This window comes from Notolabrus celidotus, chromosome 7, assembly GCF_009762535.1.
Source record: "Notolabrus celidotus isolate fNotCel1 chromosome 7, fNotCel1.pri, whole genome shotgun sequence".
Lineage (NCBI taxonomy): Eukaryota > Metazoa > Chordata > Actinopteri > Labriformes > Labridae > Notolabrus > Notolabrus celidotus.
Genome location: NC_048278.1, coordinates 7,290,035 through 7,307,433, shown reverse-complemented (window position 1 = coordinate 7,307,433; position 17,399 = coordinate 7,290,035). Strand labels below are relative to the sequence as shown.

Genomic DNA, 17,399 nt, shown 5'->3' with positions numbered 1-17,399 from the left:
TCATCTGCAATTCCATATGAAAGAATTACTCTCATGGAATAATATGTCTACTCTGAGAATCATATCAAGAATAATGAATTACAGTTGTTTTGAAGAAACACTCACACACATGCACACATTAAAGAAGTGATGATATCCCTGTGGAAGCACCTTAAGGCCTGAGCGGTTGTGTACACTTTGCTTTCATCTCACTTGTAAACTGAATTAATATCATTTTCTCACACACACAGCCGTGCACCCCACGTCATATCAAACCGTATATCACCTCATCAATTTATCTCCCCTGGCACTGCAGCAGACAGGTGATGAAGTTTGGATTCACTCATAATCTTATTATTGCCGCACTCGGCTGCTCTGGACCAAGGCCAGAACACGTATTACACAAATAAAACAAGAGGCCGACAGACTAGGGAGAGCGGGGCGCCTCTCTCCTCTCACGACACTCTGTCAGTGAATGCCACAGACTGGGATGAAAGACAGTCCTTGACATTTATGTCCAAATCCAGTGGGAGGCGAAGGAACATCATGGACTAAAATTATTTGAAATGGCTCTCAGCAGTTTGGGATCAGCTCGCAGAAAATAGATTGAAATCAGAATTTAAAGTGAGTCAGTGTTTTTCACCTAAAATAAAGGAGGGGGTGTTGATTTGAGGTGTTATTTAACCCTATTAAGACATGCTCAATAGTAAATGGACTGTATATACTGCTTTCTCTAGTTTTCTGACCACTAAAAGTGCTTTTACATTCAAGACTACACGTGGATTTACTGCAACAGGACAACTGAACTGAATCATATTTCAGACTCACAGTGTCCAGTTTCCTGTCTACTCGTTCTTATTCAGAGTAAATAGAATGCTTCCGTTGTATGTTGTCAACCAGGAGCGAAACCGGGTCAGAATCATTCCGGCAGCTGAGAAAACAGAGAGACCTGTTACACATCCGCAGACCGCAGAGCGCTGAGCGCGTCCTCTGCAACTCCTTGCAGTCTGCTGCTTCACATCGAAACATGCTTTAAACTTCAAACACTTGTTTAGCAGAATTTTGTGAAGTAGTTGTGATTAAACGCTCACAAGACTGCAATTCAAAGTATTTAGTAAGTTTACAACTGTAATTCAAGGAGATAAATTGCTGTAACTCCATGAATTTCCCCGTAGTGGGACGAATAAAGGAGTATCTTATCTTATCTTAAATAAACCGTCTTTCATATTAATTCTTCATTTGCCTTGATCTTAACATAAGTCTATGAGAAAGAACAGTTTGTGTATAATACATCTAATATTGTTTGTTATAATACAGATTGAATTATTGCTTGTGTTTGTTGAGGAATACATGAGAAGAGGACCTTGAAAAAACAATTGCATATGAAATCGCAATATTAAGGAAAATAATCGCAATTCGATTATTTTCCAAAATCGTTCAGCCCTAATTTTTTCCTCCATCTCTTCCCCCCATCACCATTTTTCCAGCCCTGACATCCAGACAGTTGGTGCTGCCATGTTGCTTACAGCCTCATTTTTCTTCTTCTTCTCTTATTCTGCTAATATATTCAGGCTCTTCTTTTTCTCCTGATCCATATTTGCTCTTGATTGTGGCTGCCGATTAACCTGGTGCGGCGGTGGCAGTTCATCCATCTGACTTAAAGGTTCCTCGCCACTAATTCTGACAGTCGGGTCAAGTTATCCCCGACTTAATAAACATCATGCATGTATGATTTCTCTCTCTCTGCTTTATTTACTTCCACGTCGTTTCCTTCAATCTGTCCTACAACTCTCTATACATCACGTCGTTTGTTTCCCTTTACCCCTCCTCTTCTTTTCTCTCTGTCCTCCCACTCCTGCTTTTTCTTTACTCTTACATACTTCCTCTCTGTCCTCTCTACTCTTGATTCCCTCCTTTCTCTGTCGCATCAATTTGAATGTTTATACCTAAAAAGACTTGGGACAGCAGGAATCTGGAGGGACATTAGGCCATGTTGCATGACATAAAACATATCTGCTAACATATGAGGCACTGTCAGACAGCAGCTAACGTTATTACTCCGGCTAAAGAACATTCACACTCACTCAAATGTGTCCAAGATGTTTGTTTATATCCCTGACTTAAAAATCAAACACTATCAGGTGGTTAGATTAGCTGAAATGGGGTTAAAAAGTGACGTTAGCTGTTGCCAAATGTGTTCCTGCAGAGTTGTATTATAACTGTCTATTCTTGAACTATCAGAAACTATCCACATATTTTATCATGTCCTGTAAGCATGCAACGCAAAGCACTGTTTCCTGCAGTGTCCTGCAGAGCGATGCAAAGTAACACAATGCAATGCACACGATGATGCGACCTTAAGGGCCTTAAGCATCCATTATTATGCAAATGTGTGCAGAACTCTTGGCTATACTATCTACAACACCAATGAATTACAAAAAAAATCCACCCTCATTTTAAACCAGACTGTAAACATGTTTGATTCTGAGGTAAATGGCATTTTAACATGGGTGTTAATGGGGATTCATGGCTTGTGGAGACAACCTCAAGTGGACACTGGAGGAACTGCAGCTTTTTGCATTTCTGCATGACTTCATGCTCCCCATATTTTGCTGTTTGGGGCCGAGTTTGTGCAAAAAACTATAAATAATAAATGTGCATGGCCACTGTGTTTGAATCAAAACACTGATGTGTCCTCTGGTTGAGAGGGAATGGCTTTGATCTTATTCTGGAACGCAGCGTCACAAAGTTGGACCGTGACATCTATGACATCAGGCTTACTGCAGACTATAAACCAAAGGTCTCAACCAGATCTTCATCACCACTTCAAGTAGTCTAACTACCAGTCGGTACTTTGCAAAGCCTTCAGAGCATTCACAAACCTATCCACTTAACTCTTACATCCAGACGCTTCTAGTTAATCTAAAGCAATGGACAGAAGAAATAGAAACCAGAGGAGGTGGAGAAACATGGAGACAGCGAACAGCAACGTGAGAGACCACGGCTGCCAGCCTGAGTCCTCCGTGAAGGAGGACGAACTGTCTCAGCTGAAGGCAGAAAACGCTCGCCTGAAAGAGCAGCTTGAGGAATCTCATCAGCTGCATTACCTCCGACACGTCGCTGCAGAGAAACAAGCAGGAGAGATGAAGATCCAGCTGGATCGGGCTCACTTTGACCTGCAAAATGCAAAAAACAGAGCTGCAGCCTCTGAACTGAAGCGACAAATGATGAGGCAGAGATTCATGAGGCAAAGCACTACTGCTGCTCATGTTTCCACAGCAGACCAGGTCACCCAGAGCCAGGAGAAAGACACATCAGAGCTGATTGTGCAGCTGCAGGCGGCACATGAAGACCTGCAGAAATGCACTGAAAAGCTTCAGGCCAACGAGGACAGTGACGAAGACGCTGAGGAAGAGCAGCGGGACAAAGTCAAGGCACTGAAAGCTGGCATCTTCAATCTCGGAGAGAAGCTCCAGCAGGACCAAGCTGCCTTACTAAAGAGAGCGACCAAGCTTGTTCCCTGCACTGAGGGCCAGAAGAACCTGTCAGAGGAGGTGCAAAATATAAACGTGCACCTCCAGAAGCTCCAGATGGATGTCCTGAATCAAGCCCTGAGTCTGAAGACCCTTGGAAAGGAGAAAGCAGCTCCTAATAAGTACCTGTGGGTAAGGACTCACAAGGACCAGGAGCAGCAGACTGATCAGCTGCAGGAGACCACAGAGACTCTCACTGTGGAGCAAGATCTGCAAAAGGTGAAAGAAGAAGCTGCGGAGGAGATGAAAAACATGCAGACTGCCTTCACCACTCAGCTCCAAGACCTCCAGAAGTTCAACAATGAAATCATGGCTTCTGAGAGGGAAGCATTGGACCAGCTGAAGCTCCAGCAGGAGCAGTGGAAGGAGGAGAGGAGCTCCCTTCAGAACACCATCCAGCTCCTCCTCACTACCCAGAAGAAGAAAAATGAGGAGTGGACGGAGAGAGAGAAGGAGATGGTCGCCAGAATGGATGAGCTCGACAGCAGGATGGCAGAAATGACTGCTAAGAAAAAGAAGAGGAAGAAAAGCTGGCTTAAGAGACTCTTCATGTGCTCCAGCTCTGAAGACACCATCTCTGAGTCGCACTGAGAACATTTCAATGTGCAAAACAAAAATAAAAATACATGCATCTTATGTTTTATGTCTGTTGAGGTTCATAAGTGTCATTTTAAGGTCAATACAACATTTTTAAGGTGTGGTTACTTTCTCCTCTGTCAGGACATGCACGTGAAAACATCTTTAAAATGTTTTCACCTCTTAGTTCGTCCTCACTGAGTCACATTTCAACATTTTATGAATATTTATTTTATTTGTATTTGTTTGTGAAGCACTCTGAAAGTTTGTGACATGAATAAAAGAAACGATTACCACTTCTTCTATCAATATTAAAACCAGCGTTATTAACTTCAGAGGTTTGTTTGGTGTCTCCCGTCTAAAGAGTGCATTTTTAAAAGTCACTTTTTTATCACATTTAGAGGAGTATTTGTGATCTTCACATTTAATTTTGTTGTGAGAAATACATTAAGTTAAAATCACTGTTAAATCCGAATGCTAAATCTAAATCTAAATGTTAAATATAAATATTAAATCTAAATCTAAATGTTAAATCTAAATCTAAATGTAAATATAAGGAATGGGCCAAAATACCCGCTACAGTGTGTGCAAACCTGGTGAAGACTTACAGGAAACGTTTGACCTCTGTCATTGCCAACAAAGGTTATGTTACAAAGTATTGAGTTGAACTTTTGTTATTGACCAAATACTTATTTTCCACCATAATTTACAAATAAATTCTTTAAAAATCCTACAATGTGATTTCCTGGATTTTTTTTCTTATATTGTCTCTCATAGTTGAAGTGTACCTCTGATGAAAATTACAGACCTCTCTCATCTTTCTAAGTGGGAGAACTTGCAAAATCAGTGGCTGACTAAATACTTTTTTGCCCCACTGTACCTGTTAAAAGGTAGTTTTCCTTACCAATGCTCATGGTGGATTAAGGTAAGACTGAGTCTTATCCTGTCTTGGTGTTGGGTCTCTGTTCATAATTTGACATAGAGTGGTCTAGACCTGCTCTGTTTGTAAAAGAGTCTTGAGATAAGGTTTGTTGTGATTTGGCACAATACAAATAAAGATTGATTGATTTGTTGTCTTTGACTGACAGATGTGATCGTGTGTCGGAGCTGGTGAGAAAGTTTTTCACACTTTGTTTTCACAAAAATGGATTAAAAAAAGGTTATCTTAAACATTGAGATATTGAATATCCTTTTATTGACATTATTGCTGTCAAGTATATTTAATTTCAAGTAAAATCATATAAACATATGGATTGGGTCATTGGACAAAAGAAGCCATGTATCTTGATCTAGACAGGAAAGTAGAAGTCTTTGGTCAACATGGAGACGATGCAGGGGATCTGCTTCTTGCCACTGAATCCAGGGAGGTTGGAGGAAGACTCAAAGTGCGTTGCCACCTTGCGGTTGACTCTGGTCATGATCTGCATCAGCTCCAGCTCTCCACTGCACCCATGCAACAGCTCACACAACGCCTGAATGAACCAGGTACCATTGGATGTGTTTCTCCAAGAGTAGTAGCCTGCAAGACAAACAACATGCAGTATTTCTACACAGCTGTGTGAAGTGTTTGATTCTGCTCGCTCATTTCACAGCAGTAGCCTCGTATTTCTAACCAGCAGACCCATTTTACGCAGGTTTCAGGGTTAACTGTTACAATGGAGGCAGCTTGAACAGAGTGTGACTATTTTAAACAGAAGAAATAAAATCATTGTCTTTTCTACGTCAGCCACTTCTTACCTGGAGCCGTAGAGAAAGCATAAAGGAAATCTGCCTCCACAGGAATCCTCTCTGATGTTCCCTCCGATACGCTGTCAGTCTCAATGCCTCTACTCTCTGTTGGGTTTCCTTGTCATCTTTCACCCTGAAAAAAAGGAACATGGTGTGAAACCACTTTATTACACAAAGTCAAAAGTAGTAGAATTAATTTTGTTAAAATATTAAAATTACTCAACATAAAAGGAAATAAATACACGACTCATCATTATGATAAACACACAGGCTCTTGTTCTGCAGCATTATTAGAAGCTAAATGTCATGCCTGGGCATTCAAAAACTGCTGTGAGATGATTCCAGCTATAGTTCCAGCTGTTTACAGCAATCAAACATATTACATGTTACCCTCAGTAGTTCATCATACAGCCATGATATCATCCAGCAATCTGTGTTTCTCTGTAACATGGACTTCAGCATGCTCTTATATAAAAAGTCATCCCAGACTTTACCAGAAATACTGATTTATCCAAGGGAGCACACTGATGCATTGCAACACTGGAAAAAATGTCCCTCCAAAAACAAGAAATAAAAACTTATTTAAAAGGTACTTTTATTTTGAAATAAGCAAAATAGAACAAGTGAAAATTTTCTTGGTAAGATTTCTTAAAATAAGACGTAATATTTAGAAAACTGTGATCTTCAAATGAGCAGGGAAAACTTATTTTAAGTAATATTTGACCAATATTTTAAAGCTTGGTGTCTCAGAATAAGCCAGGAATGTTAACAATTAATATTTTTTCACTCAAAAAAATATTTGTGCACTACTACATTTCAACTTCTTTATTTGAGATATATTCACCTTAATTTGAGTTGCATTATAGCGGCACTTCTCTAGGTTTAAGACCATCTTGTACTTGAAATAAGATGACAAAGTTGAATTGTCTCATTTTAAGATATAATGTCTTCTTATAGTGAGCTGGATATACTAATATTCAGTCATGTTGTTCTTTAGGAGAAGCCAGCTATGCTCTAAAGGAGGTGTTTCATTGTGTGCATGTAATTTGAGGATGTATATTTTTATCTGTTTTAGAAGAAACAGAGTCTGAAAACTGTAACCCACCCTTAAAAAAAACAACTTCTCTTTCTTTCTTTCTGTCTTTCTGTCTTTCTGTCTTTCTGTCTTTCTTTCTGTCTTTCTTTCTTTCTTTTTTTCTGTCTTTCTTTCTTTCTTTCTTTCTTTCTTTCTTTCTTTCTTTCTTTCTTTCTTTCTTTCTTTCTTTCTTTCTTTCTTTCTTTCTTTCTTTCTTTCTTTCTTTCTTTCTTTCTTTCTTTCTTTCTTTCTTTCTTTTCTTTCTTTCTTTCTTTCTTTCTTTCTTTCTTTCTTTCTTTCTTTCTTTCTTTCTTTCTTTCTTTCTTTCTTTCTTCCTTCAATGGAGCTGTTTTCTGACAGACTCTCCAATAAAATGCATATTTTTTTTCTTTTTTTTTTTCCAAGATCTTTTTATTTAGATTTTGATACATTACAAAAAAAAGATCAATGCAAACAATTCAAGGAAGTGACGTTTTTGTATAAGAAACACATTAAGTAAATGAATAAATAATAATTAAAAAAAGCCAATAATATGTGACAATAACTTAAAATAAAAGATTGATAAGTACTCAAGCAGGAAAATAAAGAATAGTGAAACTATAATACGATGAGTAGGTGAATATCAAAAAATAAATAATTGGAAAAGATAAAAGAGCAATAAGTATAAAAAAACAAATATACATCCATATATATCCAGATGCACCTACATACATACATACATATACATACATACATGCACATACACACACATGGAAATAATAATGTAATCATATAAGAACACCCCCCCCCCGAATAAATGAATAAATAAACAAACAAATAATAATAAAAGGAATGAAAGTACCAAAAACAAGTTAAGAAGTAGAATAAACAAAACAAACGAAAACAAACAAACAAACAAGCAAACAAACAAAACACACCACATATGGCAATGTCAAATAGGAACAACAGAACATATTCTTCATTGAATATAGTAGTTGTGCTCTCGAAGGGACTCAAGGCCTCAAAGTATCAAAAAGGAAAATTAAGAAAAGATCTCAAGAACTACAACCAGCTTCATTGAGGTGCGTCCTTGAACTGCAGGGTTGGCCTGGACGGATTGCTATCATCGACGGAAAAATTAATTCTCAAGTTTATCAAGACATTTTGCATGAGAACCGAAGGCCATCGATCCATCAACTGATGCTCAACAGAAGATGGGTGATGCAACAAGACAATGACCCAAAGCACAGAAGTAAACCAACATCAGAATGGATTCAACAGACCAAAATACACCTTCTGGAGTGGCTCCGTCAGAGTCCTGACCTCAACCAGATTGAGATGCTGTGGCATGACCTCAAGATTTACACCAGACATCCCAAGAATATTCCTGAACTGAAACGTTTTGTAAAGAGTAATGGTCCAAAATTCCTCCTGACCATTGCGCATGTCTAATCTGTAACTACAGGAAATGTTTGGTCGAGGTTTTTGCTGCCAAAGGAGGGTCAACCAGTTGTTAAACCCAAGAGTTCACGTCCTTTTTCCACCCTGCACTGTGAATGTTTACAAGGTGTGGTCAATAAAAACATAAAATATATATATTTTTTGTGGTATTAGTTTAAGCAGACTGTGTTTGTCTATGGTTAGGACTTAGATAAAGATCAAAGCACATTTTATGACCAATTTATGGAGTAATCCAGGCATCCTTGCAACTGTATGTGCCTGATGCCACCAGTGCATGATCTAGGCCTTCCTAATTCGTACTTCAGTCATTGTTTTCTGAATTGTTTGATTTTCTACTTTATTTTTGGCAGCCTATAGGATCAATATTTGAATGAGGAAAAACATTGGTTGATGTTCCTAATTGGATGAAAATGTCTTAAGCAAGAGGCTAGGGTTATTAAAAGGAATTTATTGTTGAAAAATAAGTCACTGAAAACGTTAAAAAAAATACTGCGCCAAAGGTTTTTCCTGTTTTGGTAATTTATATAAAACTCTGCTTGTGTGATTACAGAGTCTGTGTGGAAGAATCATGTGGGCTGTCTGGCCGCGGATGAGGAGACCTACAAACACACCATAAGGTAGGGCTGCGATTAATCCAATTCAAACCGACATCACGATGTAATGGAATGCAATTTTCAAATCACAAAGGCTGCGATAAAAAAAAAAAAAGTTTCATGTACACAGCCGCAACCTTAGGTGACATGCATGCAGTATGTCCCGTGGTGCATCTTTCAGGTGGTTTGCCGACGACCAAAAATATCTGAAGAACGAGACACGTGCGAGAGGGGGATGAAGAAAACAACTTCAGCCACACTAAGTTTTGATTTGTTGTTTTGTTGTTGATATCTTTAAAAATGACCTCAGCAGAAGAACCGATCATATTGAGGCGTACAGAATAATCAATACGCTGAATATCAACATGTGGAGCAGGCTGATAAATAATCTCTGCAGACACAGAGTCAGTGAAGACCCAGACAACATGTGGATTTACTGCAACAGGACAACTGAACTGAATCATATTTCAGACTCACAGTGTCCAGTTTCCTGTCTACTCGTTCTTATTCAGAGAAAGAGAATGCTTCCGTTGTCAGTTGTCAACCAGGAGCGAAACCGGGTCAGAATCATTCCGGCAGCTGAGAAAACAGAGAGACCTGTTACACATCCGCAGACCGCAGAGCGCTGAGCGCGTCCTCTGCAACTCCTTCAGTCTGCTGCTTCACATCGAAACATGCTTTAAACTTCAAACACTTGTTTAGCAGAATTTTGTGAAGTAGTTGTGATTAAACGCTCACAAGACTGCAATTCAAAGTATTTAGTAAGTTTACAACTGTAATTCAAGGAGATAAATTGCTGTAACTCCATGAATTTCCCCGTAGTGGGACGAATAAAGGAGTATCTTATCTTATCTTAAATAAACCGTCTTTCATATTAATTCTTCATTTGCCTTGATCTTAACATAAGTCTATGAGAAAGAACAGTTTGTGTGTAATACATCTAATATTGTTTGTTATAATACAGATTGAATTATTGCTTGTGTTTGTTGAAGAATACATGAGAAGAGGACCTTGAAAAAACAATTGCATATGAAATCGCAATATTAAGGAAAATAATCGCAATTAGATTATTTTCCAAAATCGTTCAGCCCTAATTTTTTCCTCCATCTCTTCCCCCCATCACCATTTTTCCAGCCCTGACATCCAGACAGTTGGTGCTGCCATGTTGCTTACAGCCTCATTTTTCTTCTTCTTCTCTTATTCTGCTAATATATTCAGGCTCTTCTTTTTCTTCTGATCCATATTCGCTCTTGATTGTGGCTGCCGATTAACCTGGTGCGGCGGTGGCAGTTCATCCATCTGACTTAAAGGTTCCTCGCCACTAATTCTGACAGTCGGGTCAAGTTATCCCCGACTTAATAAACATCATGCATGTATGATTTCTCTCTCTCTGCTTTATTTACTTCCACGTCGTTTACTTCAATCTGTCCTACAACTCTCTATACATCACGTCGTTTGTTTCCCTTTACCCTTCCTCTTCTTTTCTCTCTGTCCTCCCACTCCTGCTTTTTCTTTACTATTACATACTTCCTCTCTGTCCTCTCTACTCTTGATTCCCTCCTTTCTCTGTCGCATCAATTTGAATGTTTATACCTAAAAAGACTTGGGACAGCAGGAATCTGGAGGGACATTAGGCCATGTTGCATGACATAAAACATATCTGCTAACATATGAGGCACTGTCGGACAGCAGCTAACATTATTACTCCGGCTAAAGAACATTCACACTCACTCAAATGTGTCCAAGATGTTTGTTTATATCCCTGACTTAAAAATCAAACACTATCAGGTGGTTAGATTAGCTGAAATGGGGTTAAAAAGTGACGTTAGCTGTTGCCAAATGTGTTCCTGCAGAGTTGTATTATAACTGTCTATTCTTGACTACTATCAGAAACTATCCACATATTTTATCATGTCCTGTAAGCATGCAACGCAAAGCACTGTTTCCTGCAGTGTCCTGCAGAGCGATGCAAAGTAACACAATGCAATGCACACGATGACGCGACCTTAAGGGCCTTAAGCATCCATTATTATGCAAATGTATGCAGAACTCTTGGCTATACTATCTACAACACCAATGAATTACAAAAAAAATCCACCCTCATTTTCAACCAGACTGTAAACATGTTTGATTCTGAGGTAAATGGCATTTTAACATGGGTGTTAATGGGGATTCATGGCTTGTGGAGACAACCTCAAGTGGACACTGGAGGAACTGCAGCTTTTTGCATTTCTGCATGACTTCATGCTCCCCATATTTTGCTGTTTGGGGCCGAGTTTGTGCAAAAAACTATAAATAATAAATGTGCATGGCCACTGTGTTTTGAATCAAAACACTGATGTGTCCTCTGGTTGAGAGGGAATGGCTTTGATCTTATTCTGGAACGCAGCGTCACAAAGTTGGACCGTGACATCTATGACATCAGGCTTACTGCAGACTATAAACCAAAGGTCTCAACCAGATCTTCATCACCACTTCAAGTAGTCTAACTACCAGTCGGTACTTTGCAAAGCCTTCAGAGCATTCACAAACCTATCCACTTAACTCTTACATCCAGACGCTTCTAGTTAATCTAAAGCAATGGACAGAAGAAATAGAAACCAGAGGAGGTGGAGAAACATGGAGACAGCGAACAGCAACGTGAGAGACCACGGCTGCCAGCCTGAGTCCTCCGTGAAGGAGGACGAACTGTCTCAGCTGAAGGCAGAAAACGCTCGCCTGAAAGAGCAGCTTGAGGAATCTCATCAGCTGCATTACCTCCGACACGTCGCTGCAGAGAAACAAGCAGGAGAGATGAAGATCCAGCTGGATCGGGCTCACTTTGACCTGCAAAATGCAAAAAACAGAGCTGCAGCCTCTGAACTGAAGCGACAAATGATGAGGCAGAGATTCATGAGGCAAAGCACTACTGCTGCTCATGTTTCCACAGCAGACCAGGTCACCCAGAGCCAGGAGAAAGACACATCAGAGCTGATTGTGCAGCTGCAGGCGGCACATGAAGACCTGCAGAAATGCACTGAAAAGCTTCAGGCCAACGAGGACAGTGACGAAGACGCTGAGGAAGAGCAGCGGGACAAAGTCAAGGCACTGAAAGCTGGCATCTTCAATCTCGGAGAGAAGCTCCAGCAGGACCAAGCTGCCTTACTAAAGAGAGCGACCAAGCTTGTTCCCTGCACTGAGGGCCAGAAGAACCTGTCAGAGGAGGTGCAAAATATAACGTGCACCTCCAGAAGCTCCAGATGGATGTCCTGAATCAAGCCCTGAGTCTGAAGACCCCTGGAAAGGAGAAAGCAGCTCCTAATAAGTACCTGTGGGTAAGGACTCACAAGGACCAGGAGCAGCAGACTGATCAGCTACAGGAGACCACAGAGACTCTCACTGTGGAGCAAGATCTGCAAAAGGTGAAAGAAGAAGCTGCGGAGGAGATGAAAAACATGCAGACTGCCTTCACCACTCAGCTCCAAGACCTCCAGAAGTTCAACAATGAAATCATGGCTTCTGAGAGGGAAGCATTGGACCAGCTGAAGCTCCAGCAGGAGCAGTGGAAGGAGGAGAGGAGCTCCCTTCAGAACACCATCCAGCTCCTCCTCACTACCCAGAAGAAGAAAAATGAGGAGTGGACGGAGAGAGAGAAGGAGATGGTCGCCAGAATGGATGAGCTCGACAGCAGGATGGCAGAAATGACTGCTAAGAAAAAGAAGAGGAAGAAAAGCTGGCTTAAGAGACTCTTCATGTGCTCCAGCTCTGAAGACACCATCTCTGAGTCGCACTGAGAACATCTGAATGTGCAAAACAAAAATAAAAATACATGCATCTTATGTTTTATGTCTGTTGAGGTTCATAAGTGTCATTTTAAGGTCAATACAACATTTTTAAGGTGTGGTTACTTTCTCCTCTGTCAGGACATGCACGTGAAAACATCTTTAAAATGTTTTCACCTCTTAGTTCGTCCTCACTGAGTCACATTTCAACATTTTATGAATATTTATTTTATTTGTATTTGTTTGTGAAGCACTCTGAAAGTTTGTGACATGAATAAAAGAAAGGATTACCACTTCTTCTATCAATATTAAAACCAGCGTTATTAACTTCAGAGGTTTGTTTGGTGTCTCCCGTCTGAAGAGTGCATTTTTAAAAGTCACTTTTTTATCACATTTAGAGGAGTATTAATGATCTTCTTCACATTTAATTTTGTTGTGAGAAATACATTAAGTTAAAATCACTGTTAAATCCAAATGCTAAATCTAAATCTAAATGTTAAATATAAATATTAAATCTAAATCTAAATGTTAAATAGAAATCTAAATGTTAAATGTAAATATAAGGAATGGGCCAAAATACCAGCTACAGTGTGTGCAAACCTGGTGAAGACTTACAGGAAACGTTTGACCTCTGTCATTGCCAACAAAGGTTATGTTACAAAGTATTGAGTTGAACTTTTGTTATTGACCAAATACTTATTTTCCACCATAATTTACAAATAAATTCTTTAAAAATCCTACAATGTGATTTCCTGGATTTTTTTTCTTATATTGTCTCTCACAGTTGAAGTGTACCTCTGATGAAAATTACAGACCTCTCTCATCTTTCTAAGTGGGAGAACTTGCAAAATCAGTGGCTGACTAAATACTTTTTTGCCCCACTGTACCTGTTAAAAGGTAGTTTTCCTTACCAATGCTCATGGTGGATTAAGGTAAGACTGAGTCTTATCCTGTCTTGGTGTTGGGTCTCTGTTCATAATTTGACATAGAGTGGTCTAGACCTGCTCTGTTTGTAAAAGAGTCTTGAGATAATGTTTGTTGTGATTTGGCGCAATACAAATAAAGATTGATTGATTTGTTGTCTTTGACTGACAGATGTGATCGTGTGTCGGAGCTGGTGAGAAAGTTTTTCACACTTGGTTTTCACAAAAATGGATTAAAAAAAGGTTATCTTAAACATTGAGATATTGAATATCCTTTTATTGACATTATTGCTGTCAAGTATATTTAATTTCAAGTAAAATCATATAAACATATGGATTGGGTCATAGGAAAAAAGAAGCCATGTATCTTGATCTAGACAGGAAAGTAGAAGTCTTTGGTCAACATGGAGACGATGCAAGGGATCTGCTTCTTGCCACTGAATCCAGGGAGGTTGGAGGAAGACTCAAAGTGCGTTGCCACCTTGCAGTTGACTCTGGTCATGATCTGCATCAGCTCCAGCTCTCCACTGCACCGATGCAACAGCTCACACAACGCCTGAATGAACCAGGTACCATTAGATGTGTTTCTCCAAGAGTAGTAGCCTGCAAGACAAACAACATGCAGTATTTCTACACAGCTGTGAGAAGTGTTTGATTCTGCTCGCTCATTTCACAGCAGTAGCCTCGTATTTCTAACCAGCAGACCCATTTTACGCAGGTTTCAGGGTTAACTGTTACAATGGAGGCAGCTTGAACAGAGTGTGACTATTTTAAACAGAAGAAATAAAATCATTGTCTTTTCTACGTCAGCCACTTCTTACCTGGAGCCGTAGAGAAAGCATAAAGGAAATCTGCCTCCACAGGAATCCTCTCTGATGTTCCCTCCGATACGCTGTCAGTCTCAATGCCTCTACTCTCTGGTGGGTTTCCTTGTCATCTTTCACCCTGAAAAAAAGGGTGAATATCAACATGTGGAGCAGGCTTATAAATAATCTCTGCAGACGCAGAGTCAGTGAAGACCCAGACAACATGTGGATTTACTGCAACAGGACAAATTAACTGAATCATATTTCAGACTCACAGTGTCCAGTTTTCTGTCTACTCGTTCTTATTCAGAGTAAATAGAATGCTTCCGTTGTCAGTTGTCAACCAGGAGCGAAACCGGGTCAGAATCATTCCGGCAGCTGAGAAAACAGAGAGACCTGTTACACATCCGCAGACCGCAGAGCGCTGAGCGCGTCCTCTGCAACTCCTTCAGTCTGCTGCTTCACATCGAAACATGCTTTAAACTTCAAACACTTGTTTAGCAGAATTTTGTGAAGTAGTTGTGATTAAACGCTCACAAGACTGCAATTCAAAGTATTTAGTAAGTTTACAACTGTAATTCAAGGAGATAAATTGCTGTAACTCCATGAATTTCCCCGTAGTGGGACGAATAAAGGAGTATCTTATCTTATCTTAAATAAACCGTCTTTCATATTAATTCTTCATTTGCCTTGATCTTAACATAAGTCTATGAGAAAGAACAGCTTGTGTATAATACATCTAATATTGTTTGTTCTAATACAGATTGAATTATTGCTTGTGTTTGTTGAAGAATACATGAGAAGAGGACCTTGAAAAAACAATTGCATATTAAATCGCAATATTAAGGAAAATAATCGCAAGTAGATTATTTTCCAAAATCATTCAGCCCTAATTTTCAAGCACATCCAACAAACGTTCGATTGGATTGAGACCTGGGGAATTTGGAGACCAAGACAGTACCTTAAACTTGTTGTCGTGTTTCTCCAAACTCCCCTTCCATTGCTCTGTGGTCCAGTTCTGATGATCATGTGTTCATTGTAGGCACTTTCAGTGGTGGACAGGGGTCAGCATGAGCACCCTGACCGGCCTGCAGCTACACAGCCTCATACACAACAAACCGTGATGCACTGTGTCTTTTGACACCTTTCTATCAGGACCATTATTCACTCATTCAGGAGGTTCGAGCTCCAGTAGCTCTGCTGTTGGATGAACCTTCACTCCTCCAAACACATCAATGAGCATTGGATGCCAATGATTCTGTCACTGCTTCATCGGCTTTCCCTCCTTGCATCACTTGTTGTGATAGGTACTGATCACTGCAGATCAGGAAAACCCCACAAGATGCTCTGACCCAGTCGTCTAGCCATCAGTTTGGTCCTTGTCAGAGTCGCCCACATCCTTATGCTTTCCCTTTTTACCTGTTTCTGACACATCAACTTCAAGGACAAATCTTCACTTGCAACAGAAAATATGCTTTCCACTGTCAGGGAATACTGTAACAATGGTATTCACTGTATCTGTCAGTCATCCTAATCTTTTCCTGATCTGAGTAATAGTCTGTCCTTCTCCCATAAACACAGAAACAAATTTAATATTGAAAAGTGTTAAAGTGACAATATTAGACAGAGCTTGGAGAAGAGGGGCTTTCCTTCGGTACAAACAGTGGGCACCAGTGATTGATGGTTACCTCCTTGTCTTGCGGGTCTTCTGATTGAGTCCCTGAATTTATCACAGAGCTCTTTTAGCATACAGATAATGCTTATTAGACTGAATCCAGATGCAGGGATTATTTTGAAACCTCCACATCCTCATGCCTCACTTCCTAAAGAGCACACCAAACTTCATTTTGAACATGAGCAATGTATGTAAATGTGTGGTGAGAAATTAAAAAATAATTTATAAGTAAAGAGGTGGAAAAACAGAATGAAAATGAAATAATCATGAGACATGACAACTGTATTTGTACAGAGAGCGTACAATGGGACTACATAACATGAGCTTAAATAGAGGCTCGTAGTAAGTGCTAATTATAGCAGTGACGTGGCTGGGGCAGAGCTAACCTGACCTTGGTTATCATGCGTAGTCAGGAAAGAAAACAGAGAGATAGAGAGGAAGAAAAGAAGATGAGGGGAGGATGGAAAGCCGCTCCCTTTGGCAGGCTAACGCTATGATTTTGACAGTGTACACTTACATGGAGACACACTAATCCATTCCAGGCTAAATCAGCAGGTGCAGACAGACAAACACAGAGAGGGAACGTAACACATGACGGGGAACCACGTACAAGGACAGAGAAATTAAGGAGTAGTGTAGGACAGTGCTTACCATATGATAGCTTTTAGATGACATCTGCTAAGGTTAGTGTTGCCTTGCTAGCAGCAGCCGTCTGCTGCTGTGATCACAGCTCAATCAGCCCAGGCTCCAGCCGGGTGTCATTGTCAGGGACCGGCCATTCGTTATGGCACTCCTAATGGATACCTGGGCCACATGGAAACCATAAATTCCCATTACTCTTCACTTCCTCTGTGTTCATCTTTGTACTCTCCCTACAGCTTTATCTGAGTTATTATCCTTTTCTCTCCCTGTCCCTTGTTCTCTCTTTCAGAACAAGCAGCAATGCTGGTTTCATAGATCACCGGCAAAAGAAAAAGGAAGTCCAAGTATTCAGACGGAAAGCTACTGCTACTGCCTCTGTGATTCTCTGGAGGGTGCACCATGAAGATTATATGTTGGAGCCGGCCTGTATGTACTCTACTGGAGGTGCAGTCTATGTACAGGTAAATCACATGAGCTCATCACTCCAGGGAGAAGTGTATTGTGTGCTCATCATAAAAAGAATAAGGCTGTGTCCTGCTTAACTGGCTCAATGTGGGAATTTCAGTGAGTGTGCATATGTCATTGCAGTAGAATTGCTTTTACCCAACACCAATGGAAAGACTATCCCATTAAATGACACTAACACATCAAATGTGACATATGCAAAT

The 17,399-nt window shown here is 40.1% G+C and overlaps 2 protein-coding genes across 2 annotated transcripts; both read right to left on the bottom strand.

Moving 5' to 3' along the window:
- Window positions 1-5,357: 5,357 nt before the first annotated feature.
- LOC117815517 (caspase-3-like) lies at window positions 5,358-5,937 on the bottom strand (the record flags this gene model as incomplete). The annotated part of the gene is made up of 2 exons (XM_034687277.1): window positions 5,358-5,607; window positions 5,826-5,937. Coding segments are annotated over 2 exons (342 nt in total), but the record flags the coding sequence as incomplete, so codon positions are not given.
- Window positions 5,938-13,950: 8,013 nt separating this feature from the next.
- Window positions 13,951-15,812, bottom strand: LOC117815516 (caspase-3-like). Its single transcript, XM_034687276.1, has 3 exons — window positions 15,767-15,812; window positions 14,430-14,537; window positions 13,951-14,211 (listed from the first exon to the last, which is right to left on the bottom strand). Exons 1-3 carry the CDS (start codon window positions 15,810-15,812, stop codon window positions 13,982-13,984), a joined length of 384 nt encoding a protein of 127 aa, XP_034543167.1. The 3' UTR covers window positions 13,951-13,981.
- Between the last annotated feature and the right edge of the window lie 1,587 nt (window positions 15,813-17,399).